The 19,325-nt window shown below is 40.7% G+C and overlaps 1 protein-coding gene across 2 annotated transcripts in view; it reads right to left on the reverse strand.

Annotated features, from left to right (window-relative positions):
• LOC149262413 (kinesin-like protein KIN-14L) overlaps positions 1-19,325 on the reverse strand; it is a 310,043-nt gene that overhangs the window by 151,176 nt on the left and 139,542 nt on the right. The window contains exon 11 of one of the 2 annotated variants that reach the window (XM_089424441.1): positions 13,502-13,573. The exons of the other annotated variant lie outside the window; for it this stretch is intronic. Within the exon in view, the coding sequence (XP_089280567.1) occupies positions 13,502-13,573 (72 nt within the window). The remainder of the gene's footprint in view (positions 1-13,501; positions 13,574-19,325) is intronic. 2 annotated transcript variants of the gene reach the window in all.

The raw sequence follows: 19,325 nt of genomic DNA on the forward strand, positions 1-19,325 counted from the left end.
ATGAGTCAGACAGGGAAGCCCAGGGAGTCCCCAAAAATTAAATTTCAAAAAAAAATTGCCACTTAAGTGACTTGACCGGCCGTTGTTACCGAGCCAGCCGAGTTGGCGTTGTTACTAAGCCGACCGAGTTGTTAGCCAACTCGGCCGAATCAGAGTCGAAACGGCCGGTTTTTAAAACAGTGGTATATAGAGAGTGGAGCCTCTTGGCATATGACGGGAATCCGGGAATGTTTCTCAGATTATCGGGAGGAGAAGATGAACTTTCAAATCACCATGGGGAACAAGGAAAAGTGTACTCCATTAGGGAGGGGTACCATGTGAAAATTCTATCACTGCAGCAACTGATTTACTTTTCCTACTTATTTCATCATAAGTTATTCATGAAATTACTTCAACAAACATTAAAATAAATACTGCTGCAGATATCACATCGTAATGCAGAAACAAAAATATGCACACATTGACACAGTTATTTTGGACTAATGTCCCCGGAAAAACCCAATGTGGGAAAACCGGTGCAGCAAGGGAGGATTTTATTATTCAGCAATTTTCTTGTACAACAAGGTGCCAAACTGGCTTACCCACAGATAGACAAACTTCCAGCACTTTCCTAAACCCAGCGTAGGCCCTACTAACCTCTGCTACAGCCTGAAACCCTCTGCGTCAGCCTACTGAGGCTCTACGCAGCCTCTCTGGGCTTCTGCGTCACTCCTGCAGCCTCTGCGTGGATGATGCAAGCTCTGCGCAGTCTCTGTTGCCTCTGTGTGGCTTCCTTTGGTTCTGCGTCTGCCTCTTTTGTGCTGATCTCTCACCTCTCTGTTCCGTATTTACTGCCTCCTGACTGCTCTCCAGACCACTGGTTCAATTTCTCAGCAAACCCCGCTCCAGAAATTGAACTGACTGGTCTCCTTCAGTGTGTTCTCTAAGTGCCCCTCGAGCCTCCTCTTATACTTTTTATGTTGACATCCCAACGGTTGAGATTAAGTCCCTAATCAACGGCTAAGATTAGATCTGGCTTGATCCATGTCTTTTGGACCATTCTAACACAGATTCATATTAATAAACATTAATATTTTATTTTCCCTAAGTTTAGACTTATTGACTCCATTAAAAATATTAATTATTTTAATATCTCCTGATCTGTTTAGAATCTGCCCAAACCCTTTATGGGTATTGGAGATCTCATGTGCCCCAACCCCTCCACCAAATTTCGTGGCTAGAACACATCCGATGCAACCCCAAATCAACATACCATAGTTTTTCAAATAGAATAGGGAGAGCGGTTCCGTGCTACCAATGTGTTGCATGTACCATGATTAGGGATGAACTTATTTTCCATGTCGCAACTTCAAGGCAAAGACTATGACATCTTCTTCATCAAGGAGAAAGTATACGTCAAACACTTGATCTAATAATGACACTATGAGTGATATCAGTTAAAGAATTAATGAATGAAGGTATTACAGACTCATGTGCTGGTCTGTGTCTACGTTATTTTAGGCGATGGATCGATCAGATTGCAAAATACACAGACACTCGGAAATGGAAAACAACAGAGAAACACAGTAAGCAAATACAGAAACACAACAAATTAATAAGGAGTTCACCCTATCCTCCAGGGCTACGCCTCCGGTCCAGCTTTCAGTGGTGGCCTTCTTTTATTGTGTCTTAAAGCAGAGAATTACAATGAAAGAGCTCAATATGAGTCTCCTGAAACAAAATTCGCTTGGCAGGGTGGTTCTTGGATTCCCCAAGCCACTAGAGTGCACAGACTCGTTTCCATACCAGCTCTGGACCTTTCTGGTTTTCAATGGAAGGAGCCCAATGTGGTGCTCAGCTTCCGACAGATACTCTCAAGGATGGCTTGAACCTCTCAAGCTCTCTGGAGCTCGATGCTGCCTGTGGTTAGCTCGGCCCTCTGTCTTCTTTCTGCTTTTTGCTCCACTGTCTTCTTCGCTTTTTGCTCTCTCTGTCTTTGTTTCCTTCTTTTCTCTGTTCTTCCTCTCCGTGTCTTCGGCTTTGTTTGTTCATGGCTTTAAACCTATTCGATCTCATGGTTGTTCAATTCCCCTTCCACCTCTGTCGAATCGCCTGCTGCAGCTTCACTTGGAGTTCCCTATCTCGGCATCATCATCAGGCTCACAGGGAGTGGCCACTTATCTTCCAACGAACGGCGCCAGCTTTTCCTCGTCGGTTCGGTTCTTCAGTTACGTCGTGGAATGAGTCATCCGCCACCTTGGCGGTCAAATCGGACGTCTAACCTCTCTCTGTCACGGCTTAATCCCCTGTTAAATCTGGTTTTTCCATCGGGCGCGATCTCAGCCGTTAGATCTGGAGCCCCTAGATCCGACGCCATTCGCTCATTTCGCGCGGTTGACTTGCTCGACCGTTAGCACGCGATGAGCGGCGATTTTCTCTCTCCTCCGCTTGCGACGCATCGAGCGCTGAGTGGAATCGCTAGGTTTCGGCCAAATCCGCTTACCACCCAAGGGTGCCCCCGATCAATACCGCTGGTTTTGGAGCGCGGGTCCCGCTTTTAGCGCTTTTCCCCCACGGTTCTCACAGCTCCCATGCGACCGAGCGCTCGGGGCCTCTCCTTCTCGAGGGGTTTTGCCCAACTTAGCGAGATTAAGCGCTAATCGCGCATCAAAAACAACCTCATTTTCCCAATTTGGGCTTCCCAAGAGCTATTTTCGCCTCTTGCGCGGTCTCCATGGGCCTCGATCAGCGTGCTTTGACCGAGGTCCTTGCCGTTCCACGCTGGCTACCAACTGCCACTGTTCAGAGGTTTTTCTGATCGCTTTGTGCTCTTGAATTCGAAGTTTGTCCTGATCTGATACAGTCATGGTTCTCTAATAATTCTTCATGGATCCAATTCGGATCATGGCCTTCCCACTGAAAAAGCTTTTGGACCACCAAAAGTTGGTTTTCAAACATCGACTAAGTGAGGGTACTGTTGTCTCACTTGTCCAATCTCAATCCACTTTGCACTGCTTGGCTTTGAACCCTTGAGTCCTATTCTGAGGTACTCAACGTCTCCTCTGCGCGTCGCCCTCACCTTCCTATCCAAGAATGTGTCTTCCTACAATTCATTAAGATATTCAGGTAGCAGGTCATCAATAGAAGGCAATTGACTCTGCTCTTCGAGATCCTCAATTAGAGAGGGTTCAAACAATCTCAAGCAATCTACATTTATGACTGAATAGATGTGCATGTAAGCTGGTAGATCAAGGCGAAAAGCATTCTCACCTATCTTCTCAAGTATTTTGAAAGGTCCATACCTGATGGGCTTTAACTTTTTTACCTTCAACTTGCATCCTATCCTTGCTGATATATAGCCACACTTGGTCACCAACTTGAAAACTATGCTCCATTCGATGCTTGTCATGCCTAGCCTTGTACTTGGCTTGGGTCTTTTCCAGCTGTTCCTGTACTGCCTGGGGGATCTCCTAGATTTGTTCAATGAACCTAGTTTCCTTGTCCACATCACTGTGTCCCTCAATTGTGGTATCTTTACCAAAGACAAAATCCAAAGGAGACCTTGGTGTGAAACCAAAACAGGTCTCAAAAGGAGATCTCTGTGTAGAAGAATGTTTTGCTCTGTTGTAAGCATGCTGCACATAACACAAATGTTCATCCCAAAGCTTAGGATGTTTGCTGCAATATCCTCTGACTAACTGGCTCACTGTCATGTTAACTACTTCTGTCTGGCCATCAGTTCGTGGATGAAAAGCTATGCTTTTCTTCAGTTTGGTGTCCATCAGTTCCCACAGACTTGACCAAAACTTCCCCACAAATTAGGGGTCTTGATCAGATATAATGGAAGTGGGTAATCCAAAATGAACCCATACATGTTCAAAGAACAGTTTTGCAGTTTGTTCAGCTGTAATCTGTTTGTTACAAGGTATCAAAATACACATTTTGTTGAACCTATCCACAACAACATATAGATAATCATGACCTTTCCTACATTTAGGCAGTCCTCCAACAAAATCCATGGAAACACTTTCCCAAGGGTGAGAAGGAACTGGTAATGGAGTGTACAAGCCTAATTTTCTGTTGCTGGGCTTGCTTTTAGCACACATAGTACACCCTCTTACATATCTAGAAACTGTCTCATTCATTTTTGGCCAATAACAAAATCTTTGCAGCTGTGCAACAGTTTTACTTACCCGACAGTGACCTGATATCAGAGAAGTGTGTGCCTCTCTAATTATCTTTACTCTCTCAGTTTGTGGAATGAAAAGTTTCCCACAATGGTATAAGAGTCTGTCATTTACATCATAATCCAATTCTTCCACTCGTTTGCCTTGACTTAAAGTTGCATATACATCTTTGAAATCTATATCTTGAACATATTGTTCAATGTAGCTTTCATGTAGCACAGAATTATGCTTAAGTATAGTAGATGCATTTATAATGGGTCTAGATAACATGTCTACAACTTTATTATGTATGCCCTTTTTATATGTGATGACTAGATGAAACTGGTGTAGAAACCCCATCCATCTGTAGTGTCTTGATTGCTACAACTTAGTTTGGGAGTATAGATATTGAAGTTGTTTGTGATCAGTATGTATTACTGTCTCTTTGCCCATTAAGTAATGTTTCCACTTTTTCACACTCTGAACTAATGCATACAATTCTTTATCATATGTAGGATAGTTAACTACTGCAGGATTAAAAGTCCCAGAATGATAAGATATGGGTTTACCGTGCTGTGTCAACACTGCTCCCATGGCATAGCCAATGGCATCTGTTTGGATCTCAAATGGTCTTTGCAGATCAGGCAGTGCTAGTATAGAAGTTGTACTAATCTTTTCTTTCAAGGTGTTGAAGGCTTTCTGATGTTTGCCTCCCCACTGAAACACCTTGTTCAATCCTGTCAAAGCATGTAAGGGAGATGCAATTGAGGAAAAGTTAGAAATGAACTTCCTCCAATATTGTGCTGCCCCTAAGAAGCTTCTCACTTCTGTAGCAAACTTGGGTTTAAGCCAGTTTACAATGACTGCCACTTTAGAGGGATCTATTTTCAATTCACCACCTACTATATGACCCAAATAATTTAGAGATGTTTTGCCAAATTCACATTTTGAGAGTTTAACATGAAATTTTTCTCTTTTCAAAACATATAATGTCTGCTTAACATGCTTTAAGTGTTCTTCCCACGTTTTACTAAAAATCAGAATGTCATCTAGATACACAATAACAAAATCATCAAGAAAAGGTCTGAGTACATCATTCAGTAATCTCATGAAAGTAGCAGGAGCATTGGTCAAGCCAAAAGGCATAACCAACCACTCATACAATCCCTGCTTTGTTTTGAAAGCAGTCTTCCATGCATCTTGTTCTGCAACTCTAACTTGATGGTATCCACTGTGCAAATCCAGCTTGGTGAAATAAACAGCTTCTTTCAATTGATCTAAAAGATCATCTATGCGAGCAAGGGGATAACGATTTTTTATTGTTATCTTATTCAGTGCTCAATAATCAATGCACATTCTCCATGAGCCATCTTTCTTTCTCACCAAAACGATTGGTGACCCACATGGTGATGTGCTAGGCCTGATGAACCCTTGCTCGAGCAACTCCTGCACTTGCTTCTTGATTTCAGCATTCTCTAAAGCAGACAACCTGTACATTCCAATGTTAGGCAATGGAGCATCTTGCTGCAAAATAATATCATGTACTATTTCCTTCTTGGGTGGCAGACCTTTAGGTTATTGAAACAAGATATCATACTCTGAAACAACCTTTTTTATATCAGCTTGTTGTTTAGCATTACAGCCCTCAAATACATTGGTTTTATCAGGTTTCTTTTCCTTTACAACCATCAGTAAGAATTGTTTGCATGAGTTTATCATTCTTTTCATCTGCCGTGAATTTATGAGAGTATAATTATTCTTGAGCTTATGAGCTCTTACAAAGTATTCGATTCCATCTTTAACAAGTAGATACTTGTTTTCAGCTCTATAGAAAATAGCTTTTCTATCATACAAGTAAGGACTTCCTAAGACAATTCCACATATATCCAAAGGAATTATGTCTAACTCAACCTCATCTACAAATGCTGACCCAAAAGAAAACTTGAGTTTGCACTATCTAGTCACTTGTAGTTGTGCTTTATCATTCAACCAACCTAATGGGGATGGTTTCTTGTAAGGTGTAGTTGCTAATCCCAATTTCTTTGCAATTGCTTCGGAAATCAAATTTACTTGTAAGCCACTATCAAACAAAGTCTCAATCTTTTGATATTTGGAAACAACTCGAATATGGAAAAGCTCATGTCTTTTTCTCTCATTTTCTTCATCATTAATAGATTGAGCAGAGTTACTAGTAGATGCTTCAGAATTCTTACCTTTTATACCTGTGGCTGCAATGGTTGTTTCATCTCCCGAGTCTGACCCCAAATCTTTCTGAATAGCTGCAACAGTCTTCTTCTTCTTGCCCTCGAACTTCTTAGGTCTCAGCTCTGGATGCAGAATCCAACAATGCTCATCATCATGCCCATCCTTTTTACAGTGAGTGCATGAAGCTTTGCTCTTCTGTGCAGTGTTAGCCTTCCTTGCTTTCCACTTCTGCTTTCTTTTCTCCTTGCTCTTGCTTGCAGTGGGTTGGGATGGTCCCCCAACTTCTGGATTTCCATTCTTTCCTCTAGCTTCTAGATGAGTAGCTTGTATAGATACTTCATCTATACTAGTGGGATTAAACATGAGAATGGTATGCCTCATGTAGCTGTGTAGACCACCAATGTACTTCAAAAGAGTCTCTGGTGAGTCTAATGAGATTCCTAGAATCAATTCCCTCTTTCTAAATTCTTGAGTGTACCCTTGCACACTTTGCCCTTTCAACTGCCAAAGAGTTTGCCAACTCATCATGGCTTGTTGCATGTAGGCCAATGGATAGAACTGCTTTTTAATTGCAGACACAAATTCACTCCAAACAGAGATAGTCTTACCATGTCTTTTCATGTCAGCTTGGGTTCTGCCTTCCCACCAAACCAAGGCAGTGCCTCCTAGGCATAGGCTTGCCAGCTGAATCTTGCTCTTGTCCGAGTCGATATTCTGCACTCTGCAATACACATCAATTTGTCTAATCCAATTGTCCAATTTTTCTGCATTTAGCTCTCCATCATATATAGGCAAATCAAATTTAACATCTAGTTTGATCAAAGATGCTTTCTTGTTATGCACAAGGCTATTAGGAGGTGTGAGAAAGCTTTCCTCTTTCCCTTTTCCTTTGGAGTGGTCATGGAAGTGAGACTCATCTTCTTCTTTGTCTTGTTTAGAGCCTGATGAATCTTCATCCTTATGTTTTCTAAAGTCCCTATACATTTCTTCTACCATGGACTTTATGGCTAGGAAACTTTCTATGAATTGAGGGTCTGGCCCCATAGAACCTTCTTCTAACATTGTCTTCCGAGGATAGACTCTCCCAATTTTGGAATTAGTTTCGACCAACTCTCCTCCTAATTTGAGCTTTGGTTTAGTGAGCATTCACAGCTAAACCAACACAAGCTTGTCTAACCTTACAGCCTAGAGCTCTGATACCACTTGATCTGATAATCACCCTATGAGTGACCTCAGTTAAAGAATTAATGAATGAAGGTATTACAAACTCATGTGCTGGTGTTTGTCTATGTTATTTTACACAACGGATGGATCAGATTGCAAAATACACAGATACTCGGAAATAGAAAACAGCAGAGAAACACAGTAAGCAAATACAAGAACACAACAAATTAATAAGAAGTTCACCCTATCCTCCAGGGCTACGTTTTCGGTTCAGCGTTCAATGGTGGCCTTCTTTTATTGTGTCTTAAAGCAGAGAATTACAATGAAGGAGCTCAATATGAGTCTCCTGAAACAGAATTCGCTTGGCAGGGTGGTTCTTGAATTCCCCAAGCCACTAGAGTGCACAGACTCGTTTCCATACCAGCTCTAGACCTTTCTGGTCTTCAATGGAAGGAGCCCAATGTGGTGCTCAGCTTCCGACAGATCCTCTCAAGGATGGCTCAAACCTCTCAAGCTCTCTGGAGCTCGATGTTGCCTGGGGTCAGCTCAGCCCTCTGTCTTCTTTCTGCTTTTTGCTCCACTATCTTCTTCGTTTTTTGCTCTCTCTGTCTTTGTTTCCTTCTTTTCTCTGTTCTTCCTCTCCGTGTCTTCGGCTTTGTCTGTTCATGGCTTTAAAGCCATTCGATCTCATGGTTGTTCGATTCCCCTTCCACCTCCGTCGGATCGCCTGCTGCAGCTTCGCTTGGAGTTCTCTGTCTCGGCGTCATCATCAGACTCACAGGGAGTGGCCACTTGTCTTCCAACGAACTGCGCCAGCTTTTCCTCGTCAATTCGGTTCTTCGGTTACACGTGGAATGAGTCATCCGCCACCTCGACAGTCAAATCGAACGTCAAACCTCTCTCTGTCGTGGCTTAATCCCCTGTTAAATCCGGTTTTCCCATCAGGCGCAATCTAAGTCGTTAGATTTGGAGCCCCTAGATCTGACGCCATTCACTCATTTCGCGCAGTTGACTTGCTCGACCATTAGCGCGCGATGAGCGGCAATTTTCTCTCTCCTCCACTTGCCACGCGTCGGGGGATAAGTGGAATCGCTAGGTTTCGGCCCAAGGGTGCCCACGATCAATACCGTCGATTTTTGGAGCGCAGGTCCAACTTTTAGCCCTTAGCGCTTTCCCCCACGGTTCTCCCAGCTCTCATGCGACTGAGCGCTCGAGGCCTCTCCTTCACGAGGGGTTTTTCCCAGCGATGCGCAATTAGCGCTAATCGCGCATCAGAAACAGCCTCCTTTTCCCAATCCGGGCTTCCCAAGGGCTAGTTTCGCCTCCTACGCGGTCTCCATGGACCTCGATCAGCGCACTTTCATAGATGTCCTCGTCGTTCCACACTAGCTACCAACTGCCACTGTTCAGAGGTTTTTCTAATCGCTTTGTGCTCTTGAATTAGAAGTTTGTCCCGATCTGATACAGTCATGGTTCTCTGATAATTCTTCATGGATCCAATTCGAATCAACACCCAAGTTGGAAAAAGAAAGTGTAGAACGGGATCAAAAGTAACAGGTTGTATAGACTACAACTAGAATCACCAATGGCACTAATAAGTCGTCATGGAGACAAAGATTTGAACGAACTATGGCACAGAAGAATGGGACATTTGCACCATGGGGCTCTGAGAATTCTCAGGAGCACTGTAATAGGAGTTCCAGATCTTAGTACAGAACGAGATGATGCACGCAGAGGATGTGCTCTAGGAAAGCATGCCAAAGCAGCATTTCCTAGAAGTAAAAGCAGGTCCAAGAGTGTAATAGGATTGATACACTCAGATATCTGCGGACCTATGTCCACTAAAACTCTTAGTGGTGCCGAGTACTTCCTTACCTTCATTGATGAACACTCAAGGAAAACTTGGATTTATTTTCTGAAAACCAAGGACGAGGTTTTCTATCGATTCAAAGAGTTCAAGGCTCTGGTGGAGAATCTGACTGGGAAGAAAATAAAAGTTTTGCACTCAGATAATGGTGGAGAGTATGTCGATAAGGACTTCACTGATTTTTGCGCTAAGGAGGGCATCAGAAGAGAGTGGACAACTCCTTACAATCCGAAGCAGAATGGAGTAGCAGAAAGGAAGAACAAGACTATTGTAGAAGCAGCTAGGGCCATGATGTATGATCAGGATATGCCAAAATTCCTGTGGGCGGAAGCATGCAACACAGCAGTCTATGTTCAGAACAAGACTCCTCATCGGGCATTGGGCAAGATTACTCCAGAGAAATTTTTCACAGGGAAAACGCCTGAAGTCAGTCATTTCAGGATGTTTGGGAGTTTAGCATATTGTCGCGTACCCGAGGAAAAGAGGAAAAAGCTGGATCAAACTGCGGAAGAAGGGTATCTAGTGGGATATAGCGAGAACGATAAGGCATACAGAATATATCTTCCAAGGCACAAGAAGGTAGTGGTTCGACGAGATGTGAAGTTCATGGAGGACAGGGCTTTCAGAAAATCTCGTGAAATGCTTTCCAAGGAGCAATCAAAAGAGGAGTCATTGGATAAACCTCTACAACCAATGGAAGTAAAGAATTCTTCCTTGGGTCAGGAAGATTCACAGGATGAGGAGGAGCTAACAGAAGCACCTGCTGGCAGAGGAAGAACTAGCAGGGAACTTCGCCAAATTCTACGAGATGCAGAGGACTTCATTGGTGCGCCAAGAAACAATAAGAGGGAGCGAAAACAACCAGATAGATATCAGGCATTAGTAGCTCAGTATTGGGAGCCTACAAGTTTCCAAGAGGCAACTCAACATCAGGGTTGGCTAAATGCGATGGTAGAGGAGTACAACTCCATAATGGTGAACGATGTCTAGGAGGTAGTGCTAAGGCCTCAAGACAGATCAGTGGTAGGTTCGAGATGGATCTACAAGATCAAATACGCTGCAGACAGCAATGTAGAGAAATATAAAGCCAGGTTTGTGGCTAAGGGGTATGCTCAGAAGGAAGGAATTGACTACGAAGAGACCTTCGCCCCGGTAGCCAAGTATACATCTATTAGAACCGTGATATCTCTTGCAGCATAGATGGGGCGGGGGATTCATCAGATGGATGTCAAAATGGAATTTTTGAACGGGGTGATAGAATAAGAGGTATACATTGAACAACCAGAGGGCTTTGAGGCACATGAGAAGAAGTCTCATGTATGCAAGTTGAAGAAAGCCTTGTATGGGCTGAAACAGGCACACCTAGAGCATGGTATAGTCGAATCGATGGCTACTTGCAGAAGATGGGATTTGTCAAGAGTGACGCAAATCCAAATCTACTATCTGGTTGTAGAGAATGAGCCACTAATCTTAGTATTGTATGTGGATGATCTCTTTCTGACAAGGTCATCCAAGCTCATCGGAAACTGCAAGAAGTATATAGCCACAGAATTCGATATGAAGGATTTGGGACGAATGCATTATTTCCTAGGGTTGGAAGTTTGGCAGCAAAAGGGAGAGATCTTCCTTGGGCAAGGGAGATATGCTACAGAAATCCTAAAGAGATTCAGGATGGAGGACTGTAGACCCATGGCTACTCCAATGATCACCAACTGGAAGAAGATTGATGCATCAAAAGACAAGGATGTTGATCCCACCTTATACAGGCAGCTCATAGGGTCCCTGATGTATCTGGTCAATACCAGGCCAAACATTTGCTACGTTGTCAACACCCTCAGTCAATTCATGGTGGAACTGAAGAGGGCGCATTAGGCAGCAGCCAAACATGTTCTCAGGTATTTACAGGGAACAGTCGATTATGGACTCTTGTACACCAAGAGTAAGGATATCAGATTGAGTGGATTTACTGATGCAGATTGGGCAGGAAGTTCAGTGGATCGGAAAAGTACCTTTGGGTACTATTTAAACATTGGATGTCACGAATGACCCCCTGGTACAATAGGAAACAAAAGTTCGTGGCTCTGAGCTCATCTGAGGCAGAATATATGGCGGCGAGCACAGCTTCGTGTGAGGCCATATGGCTCAGAAAACTGCTTGTGAACCTATTGCGAAGAAAAATGGAGGCAACTAGGATCATGTTCAATAATCAGAGCTGCATCAAGCTCTCTTAGAATCCAGTGTTTCATGATCGGTCAAATCATATTGATATCCGGTGTCACTTTGTCAGAGACTGTGTCCAACGAGGAGCTGTACAGTTGAGCTACACTCCCACAAGAGAACAAGTGGCAGACATCCTCACCAAGGCCCTTGGAAGAACAAAGTTTGATTATTTTAGGGAAAAGACTGGGATGATAAAAAATCCATTTCAGTAGCAGAAATGGGGGTGATGTTGCAATGCGATAGCAGTCAGTAGTATCATGGTGCAACATGTCAGAGGGAGTTGCAGTGTAGATGTAGTGTTGGAAGAAAGGACCAGCAGCAGCACGGATGCAGAGGGAGTTGTCGTACAAATGCAGCGGTGGCAATGACAGGACCATGGGCAACAATACAAAATGCAGCAATGTAGAGAATGTTGGGCAGAGAGACCTAGCATCAGCACAGGGACCGATGTTGGATGATCAAGGTGATACTCAGTGAGGAGTATTACTAGAGCACAGTCCTCACTAAGAGGGAGTGTTGATTTGGAGTAGCATCAGATGTGCCCTAGCCATAAAAATTGGTGGAGAGGCTAAAGCACATGAAATCTCCAAGACCCAGAATGGTTTGGGCAGATTCTAACCGATTTGGAAGATATTAAAATAATTAATATTTTTAATGGAGTTCCTAAGTCTAAACTTGGGAAAAATAAAATATTAATGGGTATTAATATAAAACTGTGTGAGAAGGGTCCAAAAGTCATGGATCAAGCCAAATCTAATCGCAGCCATTGATTAGAGATTTAATCTCGGTCGTTGATTGACCAACGAGAAAAGTACAAGAAGAGGCTTGAGGGTCAGTTGGAGAAAACACTAAAGGAGACCAATCAGTTCGATTTCTGGAGTGGGGTTAGCTGAGAAATTCGAACTAGTGGTCTGGAGAGCAGCGGGAGGTAGCAACTACGAAACAGAGAGTCGGGAGCAGCACCAGAAGACCAGCATAGAGGTTGGGGAGGTAGACGCAAAGCCTCTCAGGCAAACGTAGAGGCAGCAGCAGACTGTGGAGTCACTAGAGGGCCTATGTGGGTGACACAGAGAGGCCCAGTGCTGACACAAAGAGGCAGGGGCTGACGCAGAGTGTTTGGGAGCTATGCAAAGGTCAGCCAGGATGACGCTGAGACTGGGAGAAGTGCTGGAGAATTTTTCTCTTTGTTGGGTAAGTTAGTTTGGCACCCTGTTGTAATGAAGAATTTCTGAATAATAAAATCCTCCCTTGCTGCAGCGGTTTTCCCACATTGGGCTTTTCTAGGGACTGTTGTCCAAAATATCTGTGGCAATGTGTTGATTCTTGTGCATGTGTTTGTTTCTGTATTATGGTGTGATATCTGCAGCAGAATTTATTTTAATGTTTATTGAAGGAATTTCATAAATAACTTATTGAAAAATAAGTAGGTAAAGTAAATCAGTTGTTGCAGTGATAGAATTTTCACAATTAAAACATGGAATTTCATCCAAAAAATAACAAGGATCCCATGCAGATACTTGTTATATATCTTCCATACATGGATCCATGGAGAATCCAAGACATATCTGAGACAAATTTGGTTATAATATGCGTCTAGGCATATCCAGAAATGAGTGGCTAAGGATCATAGCATAGAAACATTTTACTAAGATGATATCCCAATAGCTACCAATTCTCCAGCATTGTAATTTGATGAAAAATCTAAAGCACATTCCATACTGACATCCAGCATGCAAGAAGCTCTGCATTTTCATTAAAAACAGAACAAGAATCCAGCAACAAAATATACAAACAAACCTGCATGTGAAATTTTGGCTATAAGGGCATTCGTAGGACATAAGGGATTTTAAGTAACCACATCTCTTCTAGTTTACAAAATGATCACAGACAGGGCTCAAACCTTTGTTGAGGTTTCTGATACACTTCGGTCAGTAAGTCGTTCAAAAAGTTTCTCATTTTCCTCATGCAAGCGCTGCATCAATGAAAGTGAAATATTATCACCATATGTAAAAACAGGTATATGAAAAACGACATCTAGATATGGCAAATTATTGATAAACCAATAAATAATCTGTCAGAGAAACTAACACAATCCAAGAAGTAATAAAATAAGCAATCTATATGACAAAGTTGCATAAGATGTCAGTTTTTACGTTTACTTTCAACTTTGTCCAATGAGCTTTGAATCAAAAAACTTCTTTGGTACTTGTTCATTTCACAGATATACATTAAAGTTCACGTCAGAATAAACCTAGGTCAAAACGATGAAAACTAAATTCATTGAAGCATAAATCTTAGTGGTGGCTGCACCATACTCCTTCCCCATTTCTTAGATAATATCATGCATTACATAGCACATTGTTGGAGGAGCTTGCAAAAGAGCCACTGCTAATGGATCTGTTTATTACAGCAAAGTGTGACTTAGTCAATATTAAATTCAAACCTTTCATGCATACATTTTTTTCTATATTCCACCAAGTTGCCAGCACCAGGGAGATGCACAAGGGATATGCGTGGGAGGGAGAATCCCCAAATTTTACGGAAATTCAGGGGGGATGTTGGGGTCCTTAGCATAGGGATCCCCCTCTCTAAAATTATAAGAATATAAGTATTAATGATAAAATCCCAAAAATAACAATATATCCCATGCAAATTCATAATTATGCAATCAAGTGGAAATGCTATAATCCTGCCAATCCTAAAAACTATTAAGTCTGGTTAATTCTGAATGGGATATCAAATTCTACTTTCTCCATATGAAGTCCGATGAGGTTGAAACCACTCTCAACCATCCTGTAACAATTAATTGTAATGTTAGAAATTCAAGATAAAGGAGAGTCACTTTTACTCTGAGAATTTAATATTACCATTAATTAGCAAGGTCATAGACTCTTCAAAGCTCTATCCCCTATCATTGTTCTATCTTCACGGGTTGTGGGAGTCAGGACATAATTCTGGGCAGGGCGTGCACCCAGACATCCCACTTTTGGAAAAATGTGTCCCCATACTAGGGAAACGCTTCCCCATGTGTTCCCAAAAGTTTCCCCAAAAGGGGGATGTGGCAAAATATTTCCCCAAACACACCCCCTTGCCTCATCCCCAGAGCGTGGAAAATGTGGGGGTTGTTTCCCCGCATCCCTGGAGCATGATAAATGTGGAGCACCCCCCACCCTACGGAATGTATCCCCATGTAACACTGAATATTTGTGCAACATCATGGTAATAATTCTATGCATGTGGCGTTACAAACCACCCATCTGTTGCAAAACCTATTTTCACCAGGTCATTTCCAACTAACAATATGAGTCATTCTCTTATATCGTGAAAAAATACAGTTATTTTCTATATTTATAGCTCAACATAAACTAAAGTGAAATGCTGTACTGGCAAGAGGCATTCACTGGATGACAAACTTTTGGACAGTTACAAGGATAAAAGATAAAATTACAACTGAAATGTTTGATTCACCCCAACACATTTGGACATTAAAATAAAATTTTGCTACAATTCTCTCTTATGGAAGAGTTGAATTATTTGTGGAACAATTACGAACTCTTGTCTTTTATCAATTCCTTTTTATAATATTTGTTTCTGACACCATTGCTTTGGTGAATCACCATTTCCAAGTATTCAGTCATTCCAGACATGGCATGCATAGTTTTGCGAATTTGTTCTAGTGCACAACCGACTAATTTGAACTCAGAAACTCAAGTTCAAACCTTTTGGTTCCACCAGTAAAATATTTTTCATCTCCAATGACTCATGTTACTTGGTCATCATGGCTGCATACATTTCTCTTCATTGCCAATAATATGTTCTTGTCTTTGCATATTCAAAATTTAGACTGCTTGTGAGAATGCAAAAAGGAATCTGTATGCACAGCTAAGTTCTCTAAAGAAATCTTAAAAGCAATCTCCTTTATCACTTATATAGAGAATCTGCATTTGTGGACACTGCAACCATATGCAGAGGATGATATTGTTATAAATGAATAATAATTAGTCAAAATTGAAAAGTCATAACTTTGGGTCATGACTGTTCAGGAAAAGGTGCCCTAGACCATATTTAAATTTTAAGCCAGGCAAAGGCATTGTAAAAATCATCCATTACATATATATATATATATATATATATATATATATATATATATATTGATATATTGTGTATTTAGTTTTTACGTATCATTTGGTATCAGAGCTTCGTTCTCTGATCCCATCCTCTGCCACTAGACTTTTAGCCAAAATCTGTTTCCCTTAGCAACAACCCATTGGCCCTTTGCCACGCTCTTATCAGAGCCATTCGAACCTGGCCTTTGAAGTTTGGCCACAGTCTCTCTTTGTCAGAGTTCTTCGGTTTTCTGCTCATTGACCATAATCAGGCCCTTAGCCAAGTTTTGCTCTAGAAAAAGAAGAAATAAGTCAACTGCAGGGTCAAAGAAATTTTGTTGAAGGATTCAAATGAATTTGTTTCCAGATCCATCGCATGAGTTTTTAGATTATCGATGTTTCGAACTTAATTATGAGGTTTATCATCATGATAAGAATGTTGAAAAAATAAGGGATCATGCCAACTAGTAATATATAGGAAAAGAGGGGCAGGTAGAAACAAGCTGACGCATAAAGAACCCTAAAATATGGAAGAATTCTTAACATTTAATAATAACAGTAATATAAGGGGTGGCAGGAGCGAGGGGTAATAATATGCCCCAACAAACAAACCAAGATAAATATGTGTGGGGATTAGGAGTGGCCACTAATAACAAGGCAGAGTTGTTTGCTTTGTGGAAAGGATTGGATCTTGCTCTAACTCTAGGAATAAAGAAAATAAATGTTGTAGGGGTTCCCTAATGGTAATTAGAATGTTCACGTCCCCAAATCATCAATATGATGATAACAAGTCCTTTCTTATTAAAAAAATAAAATATATTTTGCGAAAATTCGAAGAGCACTCGCTCTTTGATCTTCTTCGCCACCCCAACAAGGATGTCAATGAGCTGCAAAACCATGGAGTGCTTCTGGGTGCAGATAAATACGAGGTTGATGGAAGAGATCGGGGCCATCTTCCCATACCTTAACAACATGTTGGACAGGGTAGTATTCAAGACCATCATTGATGGTGCTGACAGAAGGATGAGGCATGGACGTATAATAGGCAAGTGGGACAGGTGGGGGAAGGTCATAGCACAATTAGCGCTTGGCGCCTTCTCGGATTCCCAGGGCAACAACTTGCAAGACATGAGGAGGGTTTGACTCAGCTCAAGGTTGCCATAGAGAAGTCGTTGTTTCAACGATTTGGGAGGGCCGCATATCGCACTGGAGAATTAATGGTGAGGGGATGTGGTAAGGATCTGTCTCGTATCTCAGCGAACTGGCTACATGGATGGTTTGGTAGATCCCTCGAACAGGATGCCTATCTAATGGGTATGAAGATCGAAGATCTGCATGCGATAATGGCACAAGCTAATGGTAATTACGTGGGGAAGGAAAGCCATCTATTTAAGGATTCACAGTGTGTTTCCAAGTTATCCACTATTTCAAGTTTGGAGCGCAGGTTTGATAATTGTGCAGTTTGGAGAGATTCTGGGTATGTCTACACGTTAAGGCCAAGAAAGGCAATCCTCCAAGGATGATTTGGCTCGCTAGAAAAGCGCTGCCAAATTCTTGTTTAAATTACTAATGGGAAGGCTAGACCTTATAACTCGTCGAGTAGAGATGTTAGAGAAAGATCGTGCCTCCAACGTCGAGCGAATTAATGCTAAGTTTGAGAGTATTGAGGCGTCCCTGCAGCAGACGATAGTTAAGATGGAAAGTGACCTGCTCACTTCCAACTCGGATTTGATCAGTCACAGTGTATTTGCAAAGGTGAAGGAGATCATAGCGAGGTTACCTGAGATGATTGTTGCCCAATTGCAAAATGATGGAGGAGAAGGCGCTTCAAGAGCTAGTCCAAGCGGTCAAGGAAAAGAAGTTAGCGAGGATGCGGGGAAGTCGAATCCTGGTTAATGTTTTTTCATGTATTGTCACTATGTTTTGATTTTGGGTTTGTTCTTTCGGGTATATGGTAGATATCAGTGCTTTGTTATAATTTATAGGGCTCGTAGGGGGAAGAAAATAGATTTATGGTTGTACTGGGATATGGAAGCAGTTGCACCAACTGAAGCAAGTTTTGATATGGTGATGTAAAAACCTAAGTTACAAGGATTCAAATCCGGATATGGATACAGATTCGCTTGTTTTTCGAAAAGCCAGGATCCAGAGACGGCAAGTATAAACAATATAAAATATTTTATAATTTTTAAAAATTAAATTTATATGGAAAAAATAACATATATTAATGTTTCAATATATAGTTTTTATATATAATACTTATATAAATATTTGTTAGATGAAAAATATCATAAATAATATATTATTGATAAATATTAATTAAATTTATATAAAATAAAAATTTATATTTTAAATTTTAAATATTAAACTTTTATATAATACTTTTAAAATAATTATTAATTTAATAATATTAAAAATAATGTATCATAATATTCAAACATTAATTACTATTATTATATTTAAATTAAATGACCATTAAAATTACTTTATATTTAAATTAAATGACCATTAACCATTATTATATTTAAATTAAATGATCACTAAGTTACTTTATATTTAAATTAAATGAACATTAAAGTTACTTTATGAAACTCACTTTTTTACGCTTTAAATAAAAATAAAACTTAATTATAATATCTAAACAGTCGTAGCTTATAATTTATAATATGGTCAACCAAAAGAAAAATTATGCACTATCGCAGCCAACTCCCTTGTTAATTATTAGCTACACTGGTTTTTCCATTATCACGTGATTCGTACGCTGACTTGGAATTTTGTGCTGACGTCGAATAGTTTTAGACATGTACAGATGTTGGGCGAATCTAAATCTGTCTCTGATAGTTGGATCCGTGGATCCAACCATTGGCGTTGACAAATCCCGTAACATAGGTAAAAACGGTTCTAGTTGTGTAACCCAAATTTTGAATATAAAGTATCCGTCCCATTTTAAAAAAGAAAATAATAACAGTAATATTTTTTGATGTCAGCGAATATTTTATGTTAATAGTAGTAATAATAATTAATATTAATAATCAGTATGCAATAATATACTATTATTGATATAGTATTATTGATCAATTTACTATTATTAAGTCATTAATATACTAATAATTAATCAATTTTCCACCAAGACTATGGGATGGAGAGACGCGGGTGCGGGGAGACGGACAAGGGGGACGTGTGGGAGTACCCTCAAATTTTAGGGAAATTTAGGGGGTACGGGGGACATCAAGGTATATAATTTTTTTCCTTTTTAATATTAATATATATATATATATATATATATATATATATATATATCAAAATCAAATTCATATTCAATAATGAAAGCATAAATACAATGATACATACATAATTGAACTAAATAATGAAATACATTGATCCATACTCATCATCCTTACCAATAAATACCAATGTTCCACCAAGGTTCCAGGACGAGGGGGCGAGGGAGCGAGGGGGCGCGGGAGCGGCCTATGCAAAAGCTCCCTACCATTTTTTAGGAAACGTGGGGGAGCGTCAGGGTCTTAAAAATTTATAAATATAAAATATAACTTATTAATTGAGTCCACTATGACAATTTGGTTTGAATTGAAAAGCTGCAAAGCATGATCATTGATA

This window comes from Pinus tabuliformis, chromosome 6, assembly GCF_031772625.1.
Source record: "Pinus tabuliformis cultivar Carrire ecotype Pingquan chromosome 6, CPIR1, whole genome shotgun sequence".
NCBI lineage: Eukaryota > Viridiplantae > Streptophyta > Pinopsida > Pinales > Pinaceae > Pinus > Pinus tabuliformis.